General features: G+C 42.9%; 3 protein-coding genes across 3 annotated transcripts in view; 1 reads left to right on the top strand and 2 right to left on the bottom strand.

The window, feature by feature from the left end:
- Positions 1 to 22,899, top strand: part of ZNF19 (zinc finger protein 19) — a 113,772-nt gene that overhangs the window by 19,837 nt on the left and 71,036 nt on the right. The gene's annotated exons all lie outside the window — the stretch shown is intronic.
- LOC114884786 (probable protein BRICK1) lies at positions 12,974 to 14,016 on the bottom strand. The gene has a single exon (XM_029204005.1). The coding sequence runs from the start codon at positions 13,799 to 13,801 to the stop codon at positions 13,625 to 13,627; it is 177 nt and encodes a 58-aa protein (XP_029059838.1). The 5' UTR covers positions 13,802 to 14,016; the 3' UTR covers positions 12,974 to 13,624.
- Positions 16,613 to 18,070, bottom strand: CHST4 (carbohydrate sulfotransferase 4). Its single transcript, XM_029203992.1, has one exon. The coding sequence runs from the start codon at positions 17,838 to 17,840 to the stop codon at positions 16,665 to 16,667; it is 1,176 nt and encodes a 391-aa protein (XP_029059825.1). The 5' UTR covers positions 17,841 to 18,070; the 3' UTR covers positions 16,613 to 16,664.

Genomic DNA, 22,899 nt, shown 5'->3' with positions numbered 1-22,899 from the left:
AGAAGGAAGCTAAGTAATGCCTGAGGTTCCTTCCAGCACTTAAATTCTTTGAGTCTTTGTTCCTAACCTCTAGCAATTGCAGAAGTAACTAAACACAATGACTTCACTCCTACTTCTAGGAAGAAGCAAGCTTGAATTAAAGACTTGAAACCCCTGCATAAAATTGCAGTACATTTGTTCCAGTTCCTCCTATATAATCAACAATCCTAGTGTCAAGTTCGAGGCAATGGAAGCACTGCCCAGACTGTCACACAGATTTTTCCTTACCTTTTAAAATATTTGTTTCTGTAGGCAGGCAGATGTATAGTTAAAGCACAGATGAACCAGTCTGTGGAGGTGTGACCCAAGAATTTTTAATTCTCTAAGCACTGAGGTGACAGTTCGTTATAGTCCCGAGAAATGAGAGGAGTGGTTAGAAAGTTCCAAAATATTTGCTCATGCTTTCACCTTAGATTATCATGTTGGTGTGGAATTTGGTCAATCAGCCACCACATATTAAGCATCTACTATGTGGACAAACAGGACAGAAACATCCTAGTGGTAGAGGAGACAGAAAATAAACATGCAAACAAATAACTAAGACAATTTCAGATACTGAGACATGTTCTAAAGAATTGAAACAGACCCTGCTTTTCCTTGTTTCAGGCTTTACCTCCTTTTTTTTTCTTTCTCCTTTCCTTTCCTTTTTTTCCCCTTTCTGTCAGTCCTTCCCATGAACTTAATTAGCATTAGATGATTGAGAAGGCTTACAAAGATAGCTCTCAAAAGAACCCTTTCAACTGCTACCAAAATAAGACTACACCAGCAATTACAAGAAAGAGGCATGAATATCCCAATATATCCCACCCTTTTAAACTGCAGTGTTTTGCAGCAGTTACAGATAAAGAAAATTGCAGCTTGGGACAGTACCATAACCATATACCCCTTTCTGCTCTTGCCTTATAAAAACTCCAATTCTGCTTCAGCTCAGGGAGTTAGCTAATTTTGAGGTGCTACCTGACACGCATCAGCTGAATATCTGAATTACTTTATTTTTTAGTTCCTTGACAGAATATAAAAGAGACCATTTTAAGGGGGAGAGACTGCTTTACTTGGGATGGTCAGGGAAAATGTCTCTGAGGAGGATTCATTTGAATCGAAAGTAAATAATAATAAGGTCAGCTTGAGATAATTTCGGGTAGAATGTTCTAAGCAGGAACCACACATACAAAGTCCAGGAAATTTGGTAGAAAGTGGAGAACATGGATGCAGGTGAGTGAATGAGGAGAGAAGGGCCACGTAGGTTGGAAACCCCTGGAGGTTTCTGTTTTGTTTGTTTTAACAGCTTTATTAAGACATAATTCAGAGAATTCCCTGGCGGTCCAGTGGTTGGGACTCCGCACTTTCACTGCCAAGGGTCCAGGTTCAATCCCTGGTCAGGGAACTAGGATCCCGCAAGCTGCACGGCGAAAAAAAACAGACATAATTCATATACGATTCACCCATTTAAAGTGTACAATTCAACGTTTTTTAATATGTTCACAGAATTGTGCAACCATCACCACCATCAAGTTTAGAACATTTTCATCACCCCCAAAAGAAATCCCATAGCCATTAATATTCACTTTCTACCTTCACACCCCGCTCTCACCCCCAGCCCTAGGCAACTACTAATATATTTTCTGTCTGTATGAATATGCCTATTCTGGCCATTTCATGTAAATGGAATAATACAATATATAGTCTTCTGTGACTGACTTTTTTCACTTAGCATAATGTTTATCCATTTTTATGGATAAAACATCCATAAGGTTTATCCATGTTGTAGCATGTATCAGTGCTTCATTCCTTTTTATGCGGAATAGTATTACACTGTATAAATATGCTACTTGTGTTTATCCATCCATCAGTTGATGAACATTTGGGTTGTTTCCACTTTTTGGCTATTATGAATAATGTTGCTATGAACATTCACATACAAGATTTTGTATGCAAGCGTGGGTAAAAGGTTGCATTTCTCTTGGGCACATAACTAGGAGTGAGATTGCTATTTCATATGGCGACTCTATGTTTAACCTTTTGAGGCACTGCCGAACATTTATTATCTTTTTATTTCAGCAATCTTAGTGGGTATCTCATTGTGTTTGCTTATGTACTGTTTTTTTTTTACAGTTTTATTAAGATATAATTGACATATAGCACTGTATAATTTTTATTTATTTAAATTGAAGTATAGTTGATTTACAGTGTTGTGTTAGTTTCACGTGTACAGCAAAGTGATTCAGTTACACATATATACATTTAAATTAGGTTATTTATCTTTTTATTGTTGAAGTGTAACAGTTCTTCATATATTCCAGATACAAGTTCCTTATCAGATATATGATTTGCACATATTTTCTCCCATTCTGCAGGTTGTCTTTTCACTTTCTTGATGGTGTCCTTTGAAACACAAAAGTTTTTAATTTTAATTAAGTTCAACATCTCTTTTTTCGTTAGTTGAATGTGCTTTTAATGTCATACCCTAGAAACCACTGCCTAACCAAGAGTCGTGAAGACTTACTTCTATGTTCTCTTCTCAGAGTTTTATAGTCTTAGCTCTTACATAAGAGGCCTATGATAATAGATAATAGTTAATTTTTGTATATGGTGTGAGGTAGAGGTCCAACTTCATTCTCTTACATATGGATATCAAATTGTCCTAGCACCATTTGTTGAAAAAACTATTCTTTGCTGGTGGCACAGTGGTTAAGAATCCACCTGCCAGTGCAGGGGACGTGGGTTCGAGCCCTGGTCCAGGAAGATCCCACATGCCGCAGAGCAACTAAGCCCGTGCGCCACAACTACTGAGCCTGTGCTCTAGAGCCTGCAAGCCACAACTACTGAAGCCCGCCTAGAGCCCGTGCCCTGCAACAAGAGAAGCCACCGCGGTGAGAAGCACACGCACCACAAGCAGAGTAGCCCCCACTCGCCGCAACTAGAGGAAGCCCACTCACAGCATCAAAGACCCAACGCAGCCAAAAATAAAGAAATAAAAATAAGTACATTTATAAAAAACAAAAAGAAAAACACTATTCTTTCCTCATTGTATCGTCTTGGCACCCTTTCAAAGATCATTTGACCATTTATGCATGGATTGATTGATCTATTCCATTGATCTATTTGTCTGTCTTCATACTACTACTACATTGTCTTTTTTTAAAAAATAAATTTATTTACTTATTTTTCAGCTGCGTTGGGTCTTCGACACTGTGCATGGGCTTTCTCTAGTAGCGGTGAGCAGGGACTACTCTTTGTTGTGGTGCGTGTGCTTCTCACTGCGGTGGCTTCTCTTTGTTGCGGAGCACAGGCTCTAGGCACACGGGCTGCAGTAGTTGTGGCTCATGGGCTCTAGAGCACAGGCTCAGTAGTTGTGGTGCACGGGCTTATTTGCTCCGTGGCACGTGGGATCTTCCCGGACCAGGATTCGAACCCATGTCCCCTGCATTGGCAGGTGGATTCTTAACCACTGCCCCACCAGGGAAGTCCCCACATTGTCTTAATTTCTGTAGCTCTGTAGTAAATTTTGAAATCAGAACTTTGTTTTTTCCCACAGTATTTTAGTATCAGCTTGTCAGTTTCTGCAAAAAAAAGCCACCTGGGATTTTGATAGGGATTACATTGAATCTGTAGATGAGCTTGGGGAGTATTACCCTTTTAACAGTATTAATTCTTCTTCTCTATGAACATAGGATATTTTTCCATTTATTTAGATCTTTTTATTTCTTTCAACAGTTTTTTATACTTTTCAATATACAGGTTTTACACTTCTTTTGTTAAATTTATTACTAAGTACTTTATTTTTGATGCTATTGTAAATTAAATTGTTTTTTGAATTTCATTTTTGAATTGTTTGCTAGTATGTAGAAGTAGAATTGGTGTTTGTTTATTCATCTTGTATCCTGCAACCTTGCTAAACTCCTCTATTAGTTCTAATATTTTTTTAGTGGATTCCTTAGGATTTTCTATATATAAGATAATGTTATCTGCAGATAAAGATCATTTTACTTCTTCCTTTTCGATCTGTATGCCATTTCTTTCTTGGTCAATTGCCCTGGATAGAATCTCCAATATATTATTGAATAAAAGGTTGAGAATGGACATCCTTGTCTTGTTCCTGGTCTTGTGGGGGGAAGTATTCATTTCTTCACCATTATGATATTAGCTGTGAGTTTTTTATAGATGTCCTTTGTTTCAGTTTAAGGAAGTTCCCTTCTAAGGTTACTGAGTATTTTTAATCATGAAACGCTTTTGGATTTTTGTCAAATGCTTTTTTTTTTCCTTGCACCTATTGAGATAATCAAATGGTTTTTGTCCTTTATTCTATTAATGTGGTGCATTAAATTAATTGATTTTCCAATGTAAAATCAACCTTGCATTCCTAGGGTAATTCCCACTTAGTTATGGTGTATAATTCTCTTTATATACTACTGCATTCAGTTGACTAGTATTTGTTGAGGCTTTTGTGTCCATATTCATAAGAGATATTGGTATGTAGGTTTTTTTGGTAACATGTCTTTCTGGTTTTTGTATCAGTAAACTGGCTTCATAGAACGAATTGAGAAGTGTTTCCTCCTCTCCTATATTTTGGAAGAGTTTGAGAGGATTCATATTAATTCTTTAAATGTTTCGTGAAATTCACCAGTAAAGTCATCTGGGCTTGGGATTTTCTTTGGGGGAAGTTTTAAATTACTAATCCAATCTCTTTACTAGTTATAGGCCTTTCCAGACTTTCTGTTTCTTCTTTAGTCGATTCTGGTAGTTTGTGTCTTCCTAGGACTTTGTCCATTTCGTTTGTTATATAATTCGTTGGCATATGTTTCTTCATGGTATTCTCTTATAATTGTTTTTTTTCCTGTAAGGTCAGTAGTAATGTCCCCTCTTTCATTTCTGATTTTAGTGATTTTAGTCTTCTCTCTTCTTGGTCAGTCTAGCTAAAAGTTTGTCAGTTTTGTTGATCTTTTCAAAGAATGAAATTAGGTTTTATTTTTTCTTTTCTTTTTTCCCCCCTCCTGTTCTCTATTTCGATAATTTCCACTCTAATTTTTATTCTTTTCTTCTTTCTGCTTGCTCTGGGTTTTGTTTGCTTTTTTTCCCCCGTTACTTAAGGTGGAAGTTTAATTTATTGATTTGAGATCTTTCTTTCTTTTTTTTTTTTTTAACATTGGCATTTATAGCTAAAAATTTCCCTCTGAGCACTGTTTTAGCTCCATCCTATAAGTTTTGGTATTTTGTGTCTTCATTTTTATTTATTTATTTATTTTTTAAACATTTTATAACTCTCTTATTGATATTCTCTGTTGGATGAGATGTTGTCAACATACCTTCCTTTAATTCCTTAAATATGGTGTCCTTTAGTTCTTTGAACATATTTACAATAGGGGCTTTGAAGTTTTTGTTAAGTTCAACATCTAGGCCCCCACCAAAGCAGTTTCTGTTGCCTACTTTTTTTTTTCTTCTTGTCATGGGTCACATTTTCCTGTTTCTTTGCATGTCTCATAATTTTTTTGTTGAAAATGGAACATTGCTACAATAATATGTTGTAGCAACTCTGGATTTTGATCCCTCTCTCACCTGGGGCTTGTTTTCTTATTTATTTCTTCAGTGACTTGCCTGGACTAGTTCACAGAAGTCTATCAATATTTTCTCCACAGTGCGTAGTCTCTGATATTGCTCCTCAAAGAGTGAAGCTTTGACTGTGTACACAATCTTCTGACCACCAGGGATTATTGTAGTTTTAGCAGTGCTCTCTTTCCCTGGTCTCCCTGTTAAGCTGCTAGGTGATCTGACTTTACTGTAACACTCACAGCCTTTAGCCTTCAGTAATTGCTAGCTGACTGCTCTGTTGTTTTTGGCAAAGTCTGGGGCATAAATTGTTCCACAGTGTGATCCAGCTAAAGTCAGACCCCTTTGTGGGGGCAGTCTTTGAGGCTTGCTCTGAGCTCAGAAAAGCCCTTCTTATCTGTCTCTTTCCCTGGTTTACTCTCTTAAACTTCTAGCTGGGCTACTATTTTGTTTGTTGCTGCCAGTTTAATGGAGCTAAGAGCCTCCTCTTAACTGTTTACCACGAAAATCTCCATTGTTTTTGACAATACCCTTATGCATGAACTTCCCCACATTGTCCTCCCAATAAAATATGTCCTCTTTGGGAGAGCTACTGAGCTCTCTGTTCTTTTTTTTTTTTAATTTATTTTTGGCTGCTTTGGGTCTTCGTTGCTGCGTGTGGGCTTTCTCTAGTTGTGGCGAGTGGGGGCTACTCTTTGTTGTGGTGCTCAGGCTTCTCATTGCAGTGGCTTCTCCTGTTGTGGAGCACGGGCTCTAGGCACGCGGACTCAGTAGTTGTGGCTCGCGGCCTCTAGAGTGCAAGCTCAGCAGTTGTGGCACATGGGCTTAGTTGCTCCATGGCATGTGGGATCTTCCCGGACCAGGGATTGAACCCGTGTCCCCTGCATTGGCAGGCGGTTTCTTAACCACTGCACCACCAGAGAAGTGTCTGAGCTCTCTGTTCTTATGGCCTCCCTCTCCCCCACCTTCCAACAGAATGCCTGTACTACTGCATTAGAGTAGGGCATGGGCAGGGACTGTTGTCCACCTCTTCTGAAGTGATAAACCTGGGTTGCTCCACGAGTGGGGCGTTGGGTGTGGATGGCAGCCCCTAGTCTTTTGGGTTTGCCCTCCTGGCATGGAATCTATGAGTGAGCTGGGGTGGGGGCAATTGGGACCCAATATTCTCAGCTTTCTGTGCCTAGGTAAAACTTCCACCCTATGAGTGGGACCTGGGATTTGGAAGGGAGTCCCAGTCCAGGCCCGTGCCAGAAAAGGGGATGACATGCTGGCCACTTGCCCTTCCTTGGGTGAAGCCATACTCCTAGACTAGGAGCTGAAGGGAAAGGGAGTCCTGTCTTCTTTGACCTCCCTGCTTGAAGTGGAACTTATGTCACAGTGAGCTGGGAGGAGATAGAATCAGACAGTGGCTCAAATACCATAGAACTCTTACTGTTCTTATCAAGATTTACTAAACTTTCTTGAATAAATGTTTCTCCACTTTCTGTATACTCTTAGAACAATATCCAGAGATTTTAAATGGTTGGTTTTTTAAAAAATAATTTTCACTAGTTAAATGTTTCAGTGGGGAGGTGAGCTTCTCACGCTGCCATTCCAGAAGTGTGGTCACCTTAGGGGTTTTATTTCCCCATCATGTTTTAGTATGAAAAATTCTAAACAGCAAAGTTGGAAGAATTTCACAGTGAATACCCATATTCTCCTTACTAAGATTCTACCATTAACATTTTGTTATAATTGTTGTATCGTATCTGTCCATTTATCTATCATTCACTCTGATGTATTTTTGGATGCAATGCAAAGTAAGTTGCAGACATCAGTAACTTCTAAATTCTCTCGCATGTGTATCATTAACTAGAATTCAATATTTGTTTGCAGTTTTTTTTTTCTTTTGAGGTAACTTTTGCATACAATGAAGTACATAAATCTTAAGTGTACAGTCATTGAGTTTTGATAGATTCATGCACCTGTGCAACCCAAACTCCTGTCAGGATATGAAACATTTCTATCACCCAACAAAGTTCCCTCATATCTCTTCCCTTTCAATCACCATGACCCCCCCCACCCTCAGAGGCAACCACTGTTATTATTTTTTTCTACCGTATATTAGTTTTTTCCTGGTCTACAACTGTACATATTAAGAAATCATATCGTATGAACTCTTTCATGTAGAACTTCTTTCACTTTAGCCTAATGCTTTTGCGAGGCATCCATGTTGCATGTATCAACTATTCAATATTATTACTGAATAGTATTGCATGATATGAGTTTACCAACTTATTTATCCATTCTCCTTTTTACAGTCACCCGGGCTATAATTTCCTGGAGGACTTTAGGCGGAGAATTGACATCTAATTTACCCTTTAGATAGGTCATTCTGGTTAGTAAATGGGAGGTGAACTGTGAGAGCAGGGCAAGAAGGGGCCTGTTAGCAGGCTCTTGCGGCAGTCCGGGTGAGATTTGAGGTTGCTTTGGATGAACATTGTAACAGTGCGATGTTGAGTGGAGATGGTCTGATTCAGGGTACATTCTGGAAGTCAAGCTAACAGGACTTGCTGATGGACAGGATTGTGGAAAGTGAAAGAAAAGAAAGGATCAAAGGTGACTCTATTCCCCCAAGACATTCCTTAAACAAAATTTTGCCATTATGAGGGTGGAGAGGCAATAAAAAAAGCAAGCCATAAACTTTCTGCTTGGAGATTTGGCTAAGAAACAGCTGCAAGGCAATCACTAAGCAAATATTTGCCAACTGCATCCAGAAGGCAATTGGTCAGTTCATACACCCTGTGAACACATGCAGCTCTTTAGACAACCAGCATAATTTGCAGCTTCTCTTGCTATGATAATATGTATCGCTATATATATATATATATTTTTTTTTTTTTTTTGCGGTACGCGGGCCTCTCACTGTTGTGGCCTGTCCCATTGTGGAGCACAGGCTCCGGACGCGCAGGCTCAGCGGCCATGGCTCACGGGCCCAGCCGCTCCGCGGCATGTGGGATCTTCCCTGACCGGGGCACGAACCTGTGTCCCCTGCATTGGCAGGCAGACTCTCAACCACTGCGCCACCAGGGAAGCCCTTGTATCACTATTAGAAATACAATTCAACTTAATTTTTGAATCTTTGCTTTATCCACCCTTCCACCTGCCACCCCACTTGACCTAGCACTTCAGAGCTGTTGGCTTTAAGATTCAACTTCCCTTATTTCACTCAGACAGGAAACTCTTAAATGTTGGTTATTTCTTATCTGAATCTTTAAATATGTCACTGTGTTTCTGTGATTGGCCTTTTAAAGAGTATTACATAAAGACTGATCCCTTTACATATAATGAGGCTGAGATCAAGCTTTTATTAAACAAATATTTATTGTGTGCCTACTAGATGCTAGGAACTGTGCTAGGCATTGGTTATACCACGGTGAATAAGATAGACTCTGCTCTGAAAGAGCTCAAAGAACACATAAATTGGGCAGTTTTTTTTTAACATCTTTATTGGAGTATAATTGCTTTACAATGGTGTGTTAGTTTCTGCTTTATAGCAAAGTGAATCAGTTATACATATACATATATTCCCATATCTCTTCCTTCTTGCGTCTACCTCCCTCCCACCCTCCCTATCCCACCCCTCTAGGTGGTCACAAGGCACCAAGCTGATCTCCCTGTGCTATGCGGCTGCTTAAATTGGGCAGTTTTATTACAGTGTGATAAATGCTATAATAGAAAGCATGTAAAAGTGGCATTCAAGGGCTTCCCTGGTGGCGCAGTGGTTGAGAGTCCACCTGCCGATGTCAGGGGACACGGGTTCGTGCCCCGGTCCGGGAAGATCCCACATGCCGCGGAGCGGCCGGGCCCGTGAGCCATGGCCGCTGAGCCTGCGCGTCCGGAGCCTGTAGCTCCGCAACGGGAGAGGCCACAGCAGTGAGAGGCCTGTGCAACGCAAAGAAAAAAAAAAAAAAAAAAAAGTGGCATTCAACAGAGGCTTAAGGATCAAGCCAGGAAAAACTTCCAGAGGGTATGTTTTAGTTGAGAACTGAGGGATCAAAAAAATGAGCCAGAGAAGTTGAAGGTGGGACAGAACAGGGTATTCCAGGTGGAAGAAGCAGCATGATCTAAGATCCAGACATGGTACATTGGTAGAACTTCACATTTGAGATGGAGGAAGTGGAGTCTAAGAGGGAGTTATTAGAGAAGGATGCAAGGGACGGATCTTGAAAGGCTTTCTAAACCTGCAAGTCCTTATGGAGAGGGGGAAGGGGTTGCAGGTGAGTGTTGAAGTGATCATAAATTGATGGAGGTGATTATAACTGCCTGTGAACCAAGCTGCCCTCATGTGATTTTCTCCATTCGTAATTTGCCTGCTTGGGCTTGGGAGAAGGCAAGGAGAAGGCAGAGTGCTGGGAACGTCCAGGGTTATGAGTGCCGAAGATAATTCAGCGTTTCTCCAACTGCGCTTCCTCTAAACATTCTACTGACAGATGTTCACAGGATGAAAACATCCTTGGTCAAAGAAGTTTGGGAGAGCTGCTATATACTCTAATCCCTTCTTAATATGCACATAAACATATTTGAAGTTCTGAGGGTCTCACATTTGAAAACCCAGTTAAATTTAGTGTAGTCAACTTTTTAAAGCTTATTTGCGTCTAGAATGGCCTGTGTGTGTGTGTGTGTGTGTGTGTTGCATCTGCTAAGGTCTCATAGTTTGGTTCATGATGGATCAGATAATCATTCACCTTACCACTACATAAAATAATAGGAGCCTTTATTTCTTTTCATTCAGCATGTTTAAATTATAGGCAGTTAGTCATTTAAGTCCACATTGATTTAGGGTAGAGCAATGGCTAACTTTTTCTGAAACGTACCTCATTCTTTATGAACCTATTTTACGTGCCTATTCCATTTGTTACCAACTCTTGTCATAAATTTAAAAAACAAACAAAGCATAAACTAGCTTCCTTATTTTTCATCCAGGATCATAAGAAGCCAGTGTGAAAATTGGCAAGGAAAGCTGGACCATGCCAAATGGTTAGGATTAGGGCTGGCGGGGAGGACAGCAGTCAAGAATTACTTGTATTATTATTTTACTACTAATAATAACCAGCGTTTTCACGGTCTTTACAGTTTACAGATTACACTTATATGTGTTATTTTACATAATCACATTCAATTATTGATGAGCAGGGTACAGCTATCATTGGTGAGAGCAAGGAACATAATTTGGGGAGATGACAAATGAAAAGACATGTTGAGGAAAAAAAAGATAGGAGCTGGGTGGGAAAGGAGTTTAAAAAATACTGGGGACAGTAGTCTAAAGCATGCATTCCCAATGGAGGTGAAAATTACCAAGGGGGTGAAAAGCAGTTTGGGGGAGGCCAAAAAAAAAGAGTAGATATTATGGTGGTTTGTGACCCTCCAAATGGCCACCATACAAAAACAGACATGCAGTGTATTTGCGGTATTAACATTTCATGGCAGAGGTGCAATTAGGGAAAAAATGTCTAAAAAAGCTTGTTGAGGGTGAGGGGGTGATAATAAAAAAAAGGTTGAGGAACTGTGATGTAAACTCTGTGGTGCCCATGGAACTTTTTGACGTTTGTCAATGATTCTTCTGTTCTCAGACATGTTAGACAACTCATTTGTCTAGCCCAGTGTCTGCTCATGGCTTCATTTGTCTGCCCATCTTCCCCAAGGCCCTAAATGACCATGTTTTGCCCCTTTAAACTCTTCTCTTCAAGCTACAGCTAACTGAATTAGGGTGCACGCAAGCAAAGACCGGTTAAGGCATAGATTGGCCAGTGAGTGACCGGGAAGCCTGGCTGCACTCACTTCCTCTCATCAGACTTCCGTGGTGCTGTATTGGTATAATGTCTCCTCCACTTCTCCCTTTCAGATGACTTGAGTGGGTATCAAAAGAGCCCAGGTTATGACATCTCCCCAGTCAAGACGCTTTCAATCTCATTTGAGTGAGATTGAATGTAATTGAATGAAGATGGAAGAGAAATTTATTTGAGTCATTAGCTCTTTGTCCTTTATATACTAATCATATATTAGTTAAGGGAGGGCTTTCCTGTACATTGTAGGTTTAGCAGCACTTTAGGCCCCTCCCCAGTAGATTCCAGAAACACCCCCCTCCCAAAGTGTGACAACCAAAAATGTCTCTAGGCGTTGCCAAATGTCCACTGGGGGGCAAAGTCACCTCTGGTTGAGAACTACAGATATTGAGAAACTAGAATATCGGAAAATTATCAGTCTCCTAATGGTATCATTATGATCAGAAATGCCATAAAGGGTTTGTGATCTGCTGTTAAACATCACCTTAATAAGGATGTTACCAGAAATTATGGAAGACAGTCCTTGAGAGCCGAGACTAGTGTTGTTACCAAGATATTCACAGCTAACAATAGTGAGCAGCAGATGCTTTCCAAGCATGTTCCGTGTATTAACTCATTAGTTCTCCTGGCAACTCCAAGGAGTTGATACTACTATTATTCTACCCACCCTACAGGTAAGGGAACCGAGACATGAGATGTTAAGGGACTTGCTGAGGTCACCCAACTGGTGATAGCAAAGTCACCCAGGCAACCCAGTTCTAGAGCCCACATTCTTTTTTAATTTATTTTAATTAATTTATTTTTGGCTGCGTTGGGTCTTCGTTGCTGTGCACGGGCTTTCTCTAGTTGTGGCGAGCAGGGGCTACTCTTCATTGCGGTGCGCAGGCTTCTCATCATGGTGGCTTCTCTTGTTGCAGAGCACCGGCTCTAGGCGCGTGGGCTTCAGTAGTTGTGGCACACAGGCTCAGTAGTGGTGGCTCGCGGGCTCTAGAGCACGTGCTCAGTCGTTGTGGCGCACGGGCTTAGTTGCTCTGTGGCATGTGGGATCTTCCCGGACCAGGGCTAGAACCCATGTCCCCTGCATTGGCAGGCAGATTCCCAACCACTGCGCCACTGGGGAAGCCCCCAATTAGGCATTTCAGGCCATTATGTTTTCTCTAGACATGAAAGAGCTCATTCCCCAAACCTAATTACTAGCCCTGAGAAATTTAGATCAAATTCATCCCTCATCTATGTTCAAACTCATCCTTAGATCTCATGCAGCTCAATAGGCTTGGGAGGCAAACAAACGCCTGCCTATTTGGGGGTTGGGGGCTGGAACAGATACCTCCAAAGTGGAAAGGCTGTTTTGCAGAGCACAGTCCTCTATACCCATCATGGGTTCTCAGCTCCCCGAATTCCCCATGTTTCATAACTGAGTGTACTGCCGCTCGCATCCCTGAACTCTGGTGCCAGCCGTCTGAGCGCTTCAATAGGAGATGTTCCTTTGCTCTCTAAATCTCGCTCAGCACTGGGTCAGAGTTTTATTTATTTATCTATTTATTTTAAAGTTGAGGAGTTTATTAGGGAAATATGAAAGGTTAAGACACTTCAAGTGACAGAAAGAAAACTCTGAAAATGTCCCTTTTCAAGCCAAGTGGAGGCCTGGCCTTGACCTTCCCAAAAGGACAAGAAACTGATGGGTTAGCAACAACATTCTCTGGCAGCCACCTCACCAGGGCTCCTCAGCCAGGAATGCTTCCCACCCCCGGCCAAAGTTGGGGAGGAGACAGACTATTTATAGAAGCAATGCAGAGGCAATGAGAGCTGTAAGGAAAGGCTGAGAGAGAGAGAGAGAGAGAGAGAGAGAGAGAGAAAGGTGGGGAGGACCTGGACAGAGTCTCAGGCTTTTGGCTCTTAGTGCCTCAAATGTGTTGACAAGTAGTTGTACAAAGTGTTACTGAAGAGGTAAAGTGCCTAGTGTTGTTTCTGAGAGTTCCCCTGGACTCCTCCCCACGCGCCACATCACACTGCTGGGTGTACATGGCAGAGCCCAAAGGTCACAGTTTTGAAATAAAGAAAGACAAGAATAAGCCCTGTTGTTCTTTAAGGAGAGAGGAAGGAACTGAAGACTGCTGGGGCCTTTCCCACGAGGCCTTTTTGTTCTGCAAAAGCAACTTCCTAGCAGCAGCATGGCACAATTATAGGTGAGGGTCTCACCGCTTGTCACCCTCGTTTCATTCAGTGTACTCTATTCTTTGTTCAAGAGCTGTCAGTTTCTCGTTTAGTGTTGCGAGTCCTGAGTGGAGAAAGTCTGCAATTTTCTTGCTGCTGCTGGTGATGACCTCAATGTACTCCCAGCTCGCCCCGTCCCGGTGAACCTTGCGCTGCACTGGATCCTCTTGTCCCACCATGGCTGCTGCCTAAGGAAGCGTGACTAGGTCAGAGTTTTAGAGGTTATGTAGCATGATTTTATACTGCACAGTTTTATGTTATATAAAAGTGCCATTATAGTATTGTTATATATTCTCTAAACATTTTTGGGCAGGGTGCAATTTGAGGTTAAGGATAAGATGCTACAAACAAATAGAAATTAATTTAGACCAGAACTGTCCAATAGAACTTTTGCAGTGATGGAAATGATTTATATCTGTGCTGTCTGGTACAGTAGCCACTAGCCACACGTTGCTATTGAGTACTTGAAAGATAGCTAGTGCAACTGAAGAACTGAATTTTATTTTAATTTTAACTTATTTAAATCTAAACAGCTGCCAGTGGCTCCTATATAGGGTAGTGTATAGGCTGTCTTTCAAGAGGATGGCTACTAGCTGTCTGGACCTCATCTGACTTAGGACTTGGAATATAGGAAATTTAAAGCTGTTTTAAAGTAAATCTTAAATAAGATCCTGAGATTTCCATGTAGCTAGTCTCTTTCCTTGTCTTGGGACGGATGACTCATTTGGAGATGGAAAAGCAAGCAGCTCTGTACTCCAGCATCCCACAGAGATGGTTCCTAAGGAAGTTGCTAACTTTAAGACAATTCAGGTAGAGGCTGAAATGTCAGAGGGGAAATCAGAGATGGTCAAGTCTATCACTGTCTCTCCCCCTCACTGGCCCTCTTCACTCTGTTTGCACCCTCACCTACTGCCCTGGCCTTATTTTCAACGTTGGGGAAATTTTCATAGTTTTGGAAGGTTTGGAGAGGCAAGAAGCATTTACCTGGGAGATTCTAGGCTCTCGAGGAGGGTCTAGAGTGGCTTGGGTTTAGGTATTAGGATAAATTCACTCCTTTAAAGCCCATATAAATTAACATCAAAGACCCAGTTGGCAAAGGTGCCTACTCAAGCATCTCAGGTGGTGGTGCAGCCCAAGAGCTACTCGGTGGAATGGAGTGGGAGAATTCCCATCTGCCATCAAGGGAGCTTTGTGAAGCGAGGACCATGTCAAAAGTGGGCGTGGGAACAAAAGGAAAGATGAAATAATGGTATCTCTCAGAATTGAATAAAGTGAAATGTTTCAAAAGTCAGGACCCAGAGGTTCACGCAGTTCCAGACATACAGAGACCTTCCTATTCCTTCCAACCTGAGGACAGCACCTGTGTGAGGAGGAAGCGCTTAGATACTTGGCATGTGCTGAAAAGTCACCTGTCTTGGAACAAGAAGGCAGAGAGTGCTGTTGCCCAGGGCAGGGTGTACCATCATCAGGCTGGCTGTGGAAGAGTTACACAGAGTCAACTGATAAACATACAGAATCCCAGCCTCTCCTGGGAGATTCCATTTCCAGCAGATCTGAGGTAGGGCATGGCAAAACACATCTTTCACAGGTGATTCTGATACACAAACTAGATCTGGGGAATCCTGCAAAGATTGGGGGAAACAACTTTTCTTGTTAGGGGAGGTGACCAGGAAGAGCTGAAGAGCACCAATCGTATTAAAACCGAGGTCCTCTGGCTGAGGTATGAGATTAAAAGAACTCCAGAACCTAGAGTGATCCACCTGGTATTACTATAGCTTACGCTGCACACAAGAAAGGGCTTAGCTGCTAGCTGTCTACTTTCTACAAACTCTTAAGAGGACAGTGTATCGATCAGTATTGATCAGTTCAGACCTTAGTCCATCATCTGAACCAAACACTGTCTTAACATGTTTTTCTATGTGTGGGTGATAGATAATAATAAAAGATGAGAATATATATATTTATATATATATGTATAACTGAATCACTTTGCAATACACCTGAAACCAACACAACATTGTGAATCAACTATATTTCAATAAAAACTTTTTAAAAATTAAAAAGTAAAATATTCCAGTCAAAAAAATCTGTAAAGATGTTTAGGCTCTTAGTTAGGATCCCATAAGAATGAGCATTTACTACTAAGTAATTAGAAAGCATAAAAAGGTACACTCCAAACAGAATCTTATTTTGGAATTTTAGTGTTAACAGATGGCAGCTTCACAGGTTAAAATAGGAAAACACTGAGGGGAACAGATGTCCAAATTGGGCCCAGCCATCCCGTGAACTTAGAAGCTTCCTCTGGGGGCTTCCCTGGTGGCGCAGTGGTTGAGGGTCCGCCTGCCGATGCAGGGGACACGGGTTCATGCCCCAGTCTGGGAAGATCCCACATGCCGCAGAGCGGCTGGGCCCATGAGCCATGGCCGCTGAACCTGCGCATCCGGAGCCTGTGCTCCGCAACGGGAGAGGCCACAACAGTGAGAGGCCCGCATACTGCAAAAAAAAAAAAAAGCTTCCTCTGTTGTGCAGAGATTTTGTTCCATATTTGTGGTAATGGATAGCTGTGATGGCCAAGCTCACAGGTAAGCATCCAACCCTGTTGCCCATTCTCTGAGGGCTCAGAGTTCACATCCCTGTTGAATGTGCTGGTGGACTGTTTGGTGGGAGACCTATTTCCCTGTTTTTTCCTGTGTCTCTCCTTTCCCGCCGGGCAAGATGTGGACAGAAGAGTTTATGGATTTACTCCAGTGATACTGCATGGTGCCACATAGGACCCAGGCCACAAAGTCTCTGAGGTATACATAGGTAAGAAGGCCAAGAAGAGAATAAAGACATTACTTCTGTTTTGTTGCTGGATCGTGCCCCTCACATAAGGTTCCTAAGCCTCTTCTCTAGATATGAGCAGAGACACAAAGATTTCTTGACTTGAACATGTTTGGGCACAACTCATGCTCACACGTACGCTGACACACACGGTCGAGGCTCAGAAGCTGCCATCAGTTAACGTGGCTGAAGCGGGTGCCAGGTGGAGACAGAGCCTCCTCAACCCTCTTGGTAGACTTGCTCAGCGGGGCTCCAGGTAGACAGAAGATTCAGTGACAGGTTTTTCTGCTCTTGCTGAGATGTGACAAGGTGGTAGCCCAGCAAATTCATGGTATTCCTGCAGACTTTTTGAAGCCGAGAAACCTTTTCATAAGGCAAGGACCAGCGCCAGGCCTGAGAGACATTGAGGGCATTCCTGGCATTTGTGTGGAAGGCATGCTCACCCATGCCCTTGCCTCGAGTGATGTTGTGCACCCAGGTCTGGAGCTGGGGCAAGAATTTCAACCCTGCGTATTCATACATTCGGGCAGTCTGGGCCAGGGGGTCCCGGACCAAGTCCTCATAGCGCACGAGCAAGTAGCGCTGCCTCAGGGCTTTGGGCAAGGACTGCACAGCCTTGTAGATCTCCAGCTGGCTTTGGCAGATGACTTGCATTGCGTAGTAGGGTTGCTCCTCCTTTTTGAGTTTCTGCAGATGCTGCCCCATCACAATGTGGCTGTCAATCATGAGTTCCTTCGCGGTGTGTTCTCGGGAGCGGAACACCGCCCGGGGGTCCCGGACCAGGTGCACAATGTGCAGATTGAGGGAAGGGTCTCTCAGCAGCGGGTAGAGCACCTGCAGTTTGAAGAAACGTACCTCCTTGAGCACCACGTGGCTGTAAGTGCGGCAGGCCTTCTCCACCACCTCAAAGGGCTCTTGATTGCACAGAAGCCTACAGTGAGCCTGGGGTATGATGTTATCTCGCGGGAAGATGTTGCAGGCAGGTGGAGAACACAGGGCCCGGCTGCCTTCCCACTGGAAGAGGCTGGACTGTTTTCGGGGGCCAGGTTTCATGTAGGCATCAAAGACGCTCATGTCACACAGAAAGACGGCCCGTATGAGATCCCGCACTGCCATATGCAACCTCTGGGCATTACTTTGTGTGAAGGTCATCCAGACGTGCCAGGCAGGCTCCATCAGGTAGAAGACATCTGGGTGCTGCCCAAAAAGCTGCCCTACGAAAGAAGAGCCAGAGCGCCACGAAGACAGGATGAGCACATGCATGTACGCGGGCTGGGGTTCTTCCTTCATCTGCAGGGAGTTGAAGTTGTGGGAGTATAGAAGGATGAATAGAGCAAAGACAGCCGTCTGGGAAGCCAGGAACAGTAGTAGCTTCATTTTGGGGGGCAGTGTCATGCTGAAGTAGAAGACCTTCAAGGAACAAGCAGAGGGGCTATGTTAGGCTAATGTTTGGGTATCTGACTTCCATCCCCTTTCTAGCCAAAGCTACTTTCTTCCTGACCCGCACCAAGGGGCAATGTAGAATGCTGGAGCCTTCTTGCAATGAATTGCACAAATCCTTCTCCAAATTCCTGTCCCTTGCAGTTAGTGTGTCAATAAGCACTATTTCTTTCTTTTTTTTTTTTTTTTCCGGTACGCGGGCCTCTCACTGTTGTGGCCTCTCCCGTTGTGGAGCACAGGCTCCGGACGCGCAGGCTCAGCGGCCATGGCTCACGGGCCCAGCCGCTCCGCGGCATGTGGGATCTTCCCGGACCGGGGCACGAACCCGTGTCCCCTGCATTGGCAGGCGGACTCTCAACCACTGCGCCACCAGGGAAGCCCAATAAGCACTATTTCTTTTTAAGCTCTTTCTTTTTAGGCTCTTTACTTCCTCCCTCCTGGTCCTTCTTGTCCATGGAGCTACAAAAATGTGTGAACTCAGCCATATTTCATGAATATAGGGAAAACAGGTTCACCCTGGTGACACACATGTCTTCACACAGGCCATGTAGGCAAAGCTTAACCACAGTCTGACCCAAGTTTTGGTTGAATGCCCCATGATTCCTTCAGAAACTACGGGAGATAAGCTGACTTCTGAGGAACTGCCTTGAGGCCCGCCCACCCACCCCCATCTTGAGGGATAGTGCCAAGGCCATTTCTCACTATCCTCCTTCATCTCAGTTAAGCACAGGACTTTCAATACCCTGAAGGATATGGCTGCAGACTATAAAACTGCTTGGCTTTGGTTTGGAGTTTTCTCCTCAGCGGCAAAGTGCCCGTGGCACCTATCATCTGATCCCCTCTGATTTGGTCTCATCCTGTGGGACTAGGGACATGAGGAGCTGACCCAATGCTGTCCTCGTGTCTGTATATGTAATAAACTATGAATCTATTTGGGTTGAATCGTTGTTGCATTAGCAGCCAACTGTATGAAACTGTGGCAAGCCAACCTAAGAGCTGCAATAGTGATGCTGTGGCCTGTTAGCCACTGTGCTGCTTCTTGGGGTAATGTTTGACCACTTGACACAACTTACTCAGGGTTGCTTAGTTGGGCATGTTGTATACTGCCCAACCTTAGGGAATGCCACTTCATCAAGAATTTAAGATATTTATTATTTAACAAAATGTCTGGTAGGTGACAGTTAAGTATCTTGGTTCAGTAGGATAAGTACATTAGGATGGTTTTCCAGTTCTTAGATGTTAAATATCTAGAGAAAGGAATTTCACTTTGTAATTTACACTAAGGCTCAAACGGACTGGTGGCAACGCTGAACTTACTCCCTTCACACCAGGGCTTTGTGTGAAAAGACCACTGTTCCCAGTGCCATGCTAGAATATTATTCCAGGGGAGCTCTTAACTCTCTTTATGGGTTGAGATGACTCTGGATCATTCTGGGTGACTTCCTGACATAAATAACTATTGAGAAATATAATAGATATTTCACATAGTGTAAAATGTTAACAGTAGCAAGGTGCTAATTTGCATATCACTCTATACTCAAGAAATTCTTCCTTCAAGCTTTAATAAAGAAGAGAAAATATGTTTCTAGACAGTAATTGCAGCTGGGTTTAGGATGTGCTATTCTCCTGGTGATAGGTCTCATCACCAATTTTTTTTTTTTAAGTTTTGAATAGCTAATAGTCACATGGTTCAAATTGTTTTTAAGAGTATCATTATCATGAACATTAAATCAGACTCAGAATTTAAAAGAAGGCTTCCTAAGATTCCACATGCAGGAAGGGAATAAGGACAGTGCTTGCCAGCCTGTAGCCTAGCCTGTCACACTCCAGGTCTTTACATATTGAATATTAGGTGAGGGGAAATCCTATGACAACAGTTATGTCTCTGGAGACCTATAGTCATAAATTAGAAAATTTCTAGAGCTATTTGTATGACATACTTTTTAAAAGGGTCATAGAATTTTTCTAGGGGAAAGAACACCTAAGAATTTTACCAGCTGCTGAATCAATAATCTCTTCTCTATTTACTGACAGCTAGTATTTATCTACGAGCTGGTGTTTTATCGTCACTATACAGTGAAATATATACTTCCAACACCTGTCCTCCATCTGCCCATTTCCCAACTTGACCCCAAATAGCAACTGGGTTCTTCTTTTTTTTTTTTTTTTTTTGCGGTACGTGGGCCTCTCACTGTTGTGGCCTCTCCTGTTGCGGAGCACAGGCTCCGGATGCGCAGGCGCAGCGGCCATGGCTCACGGGCCCAGCCGCTCCGCGGCATGTGGGATATTCCCGGACCGGGGCACAAACATGTGTCCCCTGCATTGGCAGGCAGACTCTCAACCACTGCACAACCAGGGAAGCCCCTGGGTTCATTTTTTAATGTGTCCTTTCAGTTGCTTTATGCGTACACAAGAAAATTCAAATGTCTATGTATTCTTAATTTTTCCCCTTTTGATAACACAAGAAGTTGCAAGTTATCCGCACTGTGCTGCAACTTGCTTTGTTAACTTAACAATATGCCTTGGAGAGCTTTCCATGGGAGTACATAAAGCGTTTCCTCCTTCCTTTTTACCACTGTGTAGAATTTTATTGTATAGATGTACCACAGTTTATTTAACCAGTGTCCACACTGATGAGCTTTTGGGTTGTTTCCAGTCTTTTGCCATTTCAAAAATTTCAATAATGACCTTTATGTTCACACATCATTATATAAGTATGTAAGCCTACTCCCCAGAAGTGGGATTGCTGAATCAAAGAGTACGGGTATGTGTACCTTTGGGATCTGTTGTCCAGACAGCCTTCATATTGGTCATAAACCATTCTGTGTGTCTAGAAGTCCAGAGATTCTAGAGAGTAAATTTTAGAGGAGGAATTGGGCAGTCACAGATGTGACTCTTGAAGTTTATAGCTTGCTTCCTGAAGAGGTAGAGAATGCTTTGCCAGCCCATGGACTTCCCTTGGAAGTCCCCTGAACCTTCTAGGAAGTGTGTAATGACCTCAACCAAACCTTGAGTGGCAATGGCCCAGAAACCCCTCTCTTTCATTCATTACAACAATGCATTTCCTCCACATGTGCCAGAAGATCCAGTGAGGATCATCTCTCCTACGTGCCAAAAAAACCCACTTTGCTGTATGCCAGGAAAATGTCGATGAATGGGAATCCTTGTCTTGGCCCTGAAGGTTAGAATGGGGCCAGCTGAGATATGTTCCTATTCTTCTAAACTTGAGCCCAAGAGGAAATGATTAGAAACTAAGACATTTTTGACAATGGCTCAAGAATACCCACCCCCCAGCCCCCCAAGTATTGAGGAAATGACTAGCAAGAGATCTTCTCCCAAAGGCAGTTATGTGTATGAGGAAAAGTTTGGAACAAAGATAGGAAATAATGGAGCAAAAGAGAGAGGAAAGAACTTGACCTGTGTATAATTATAAGGATAGAATTTTATATGCAGGGCCTATAATCGGCTCAGGAAAAAGCTAACATTTCCTAAGGACTAGCAACGTAGACCTTTCAAAAGTACGTCCTCCCTCCCCCTATCTGGCTTTGGGCCAGCTCAGTGTTTGAGAGGGCTAGCATGCTCTGAGCCCTCCTTGGCTGCCAATAGCACCTGGTGTCATGCCCATTCTCTCCCAGAGCTGGAGCCTGGCCTTTGAACTCATCCCCAGTTGTCCTCAGGCTTTAATAGACCACGGTTCTCAGGAATTCCCAAGGAAACCCTCCGACTGCTTTCTCTGCTTTTTCTTTCCATGAGCAATTTCCCTGGCCAGAAGGAAAGTATGCTTTTGTAAAGTGAGTCCCATCTCTTGTCACTGGGATCTAGACACAAGCTGGATCTAAGCAACCCATGATGGGCCTGATGAGAAGAGTCAGGGGAAACTTCAGGGTGTGCCTCAGGGAAAGATTATCCCTGCAGCCCCTGGAATCAGTGGTAGAGGTGGCTCCGGGAAGACAAGGAAACTCAAGGCTTTTCATGGCACTTCCCTCTATCCTAACCATCATCTCTCCCCAGCTGTGCTATATTAACTTCCTCTGCAGTCCTTGGGGTCAGGAAGCATTTATGAGCGGTCTGTGATGTGATTTCCATCTCAGAGTCCCTAGTCCACCTTCCTGAGTGTTCTTTTCTGGCTATTTGGTTGCAAGCTTGAACCTGCCCTCCCTGTTATCTAATCCTGAATGTGCTAGCCTGGTCTTGATAGTAAGTGGCCTCTCTCTTCTGTCTCTCATCTCTCCCCCTCAGCTCTCCCCCTCATCCACTGCTGCCTTGAAAAACATGACGAAAGGGTGGTAGTGACGTAGCACCTACTTCAGGCACAGGGACTATAAGGCACCAGGATGGGTGACTCACCCAGCAGCCTGATTACAGAGGGCTGAATTATAGAGGACCCTCAAGTCCATATCGTGTAGCCTATTAGAAACAAAATGATGAATTCTGAGGAAAAACCAAACATACATCAATTTAAGAGCCCTGGATTCCAGCCACTGACAAATTTCTAATTTATATTTCCCAGTGAGATTATGCCCCCCAAACCAGAAATTAGAGATGGCAGAAGACATTTGCACAGAGAGAGAGGAGAGCTGGATCGGGGAGACCTGCATCCACACATATAGCTGCAGAACCTGGAAACCTGTGAGATAAGCACCTGGGCAAAGGGTATCCGTACAATAACAAGCTCTAACTAGACTGAAGGGTCTTTGCAATTTCTGTGTCTCTAGTAACAACGACAGTGACTGGCGTCTAGTAGGGGCTCAAGAAACATCTATTGAATGAATGACTGAATGAACAAACATTTGTAGCGTTTTTGTTTTTACTATTTGAGGTGCCCTCATTGACCTGGGTAAGGAAAGCAGGACAAGATTTTTTTTTTTATTTTGCACATATAAAAGTATTTAACTTCCAATTAGAAGTTCCAGACTTATCCACAGCCTTACAAGATAGAAGTCTCTTCTACCTTGCCTGACTCACTGGTCTCAAATTTATTCTTATTTTACATCTGAACAGCGCTCCACAACTT

The sequence above is a fragment of the Monodon monoceros genome, unplaced genomic scaffold (genome assembly GCF_005190385.1).
Source record: "Monodon monoceros isolate NGI ecotype Baffin Bay Population unplaced genomic scaffold, NGI_Narwhal_1 Super_Scaffold_10, whole genome shotgun sequence".
NCBI classification, from domain to species: domain Eukaryota; kingdom Metazoa; phylum Chordata; class Mammalia; order Artiodactyla; family Monodontidae; genus Monodon; species Monodon monoceros.
The sequence above is the reverse complement of the archived record's forward strand: the minus strand, read 5'-3'. Positions and strand labels throughout refer to the sequence as shown.

Coding starts and splice junctions, on each gene's coding strand:
- LOC114884786 (XM_029204005.1), bottom strand. CDS start 13,801: ATGGTGGGACAAGAGGATCCAGTGCAGCGCAAGGTTCACCGGGACGGG.
- CHST4 (XM_029203992.1), bottom strand. CDS start 17,840: ATGACACTGCCCCCCAAAATGAAGCTACTACTGTTCCTGGCTTCCCAG.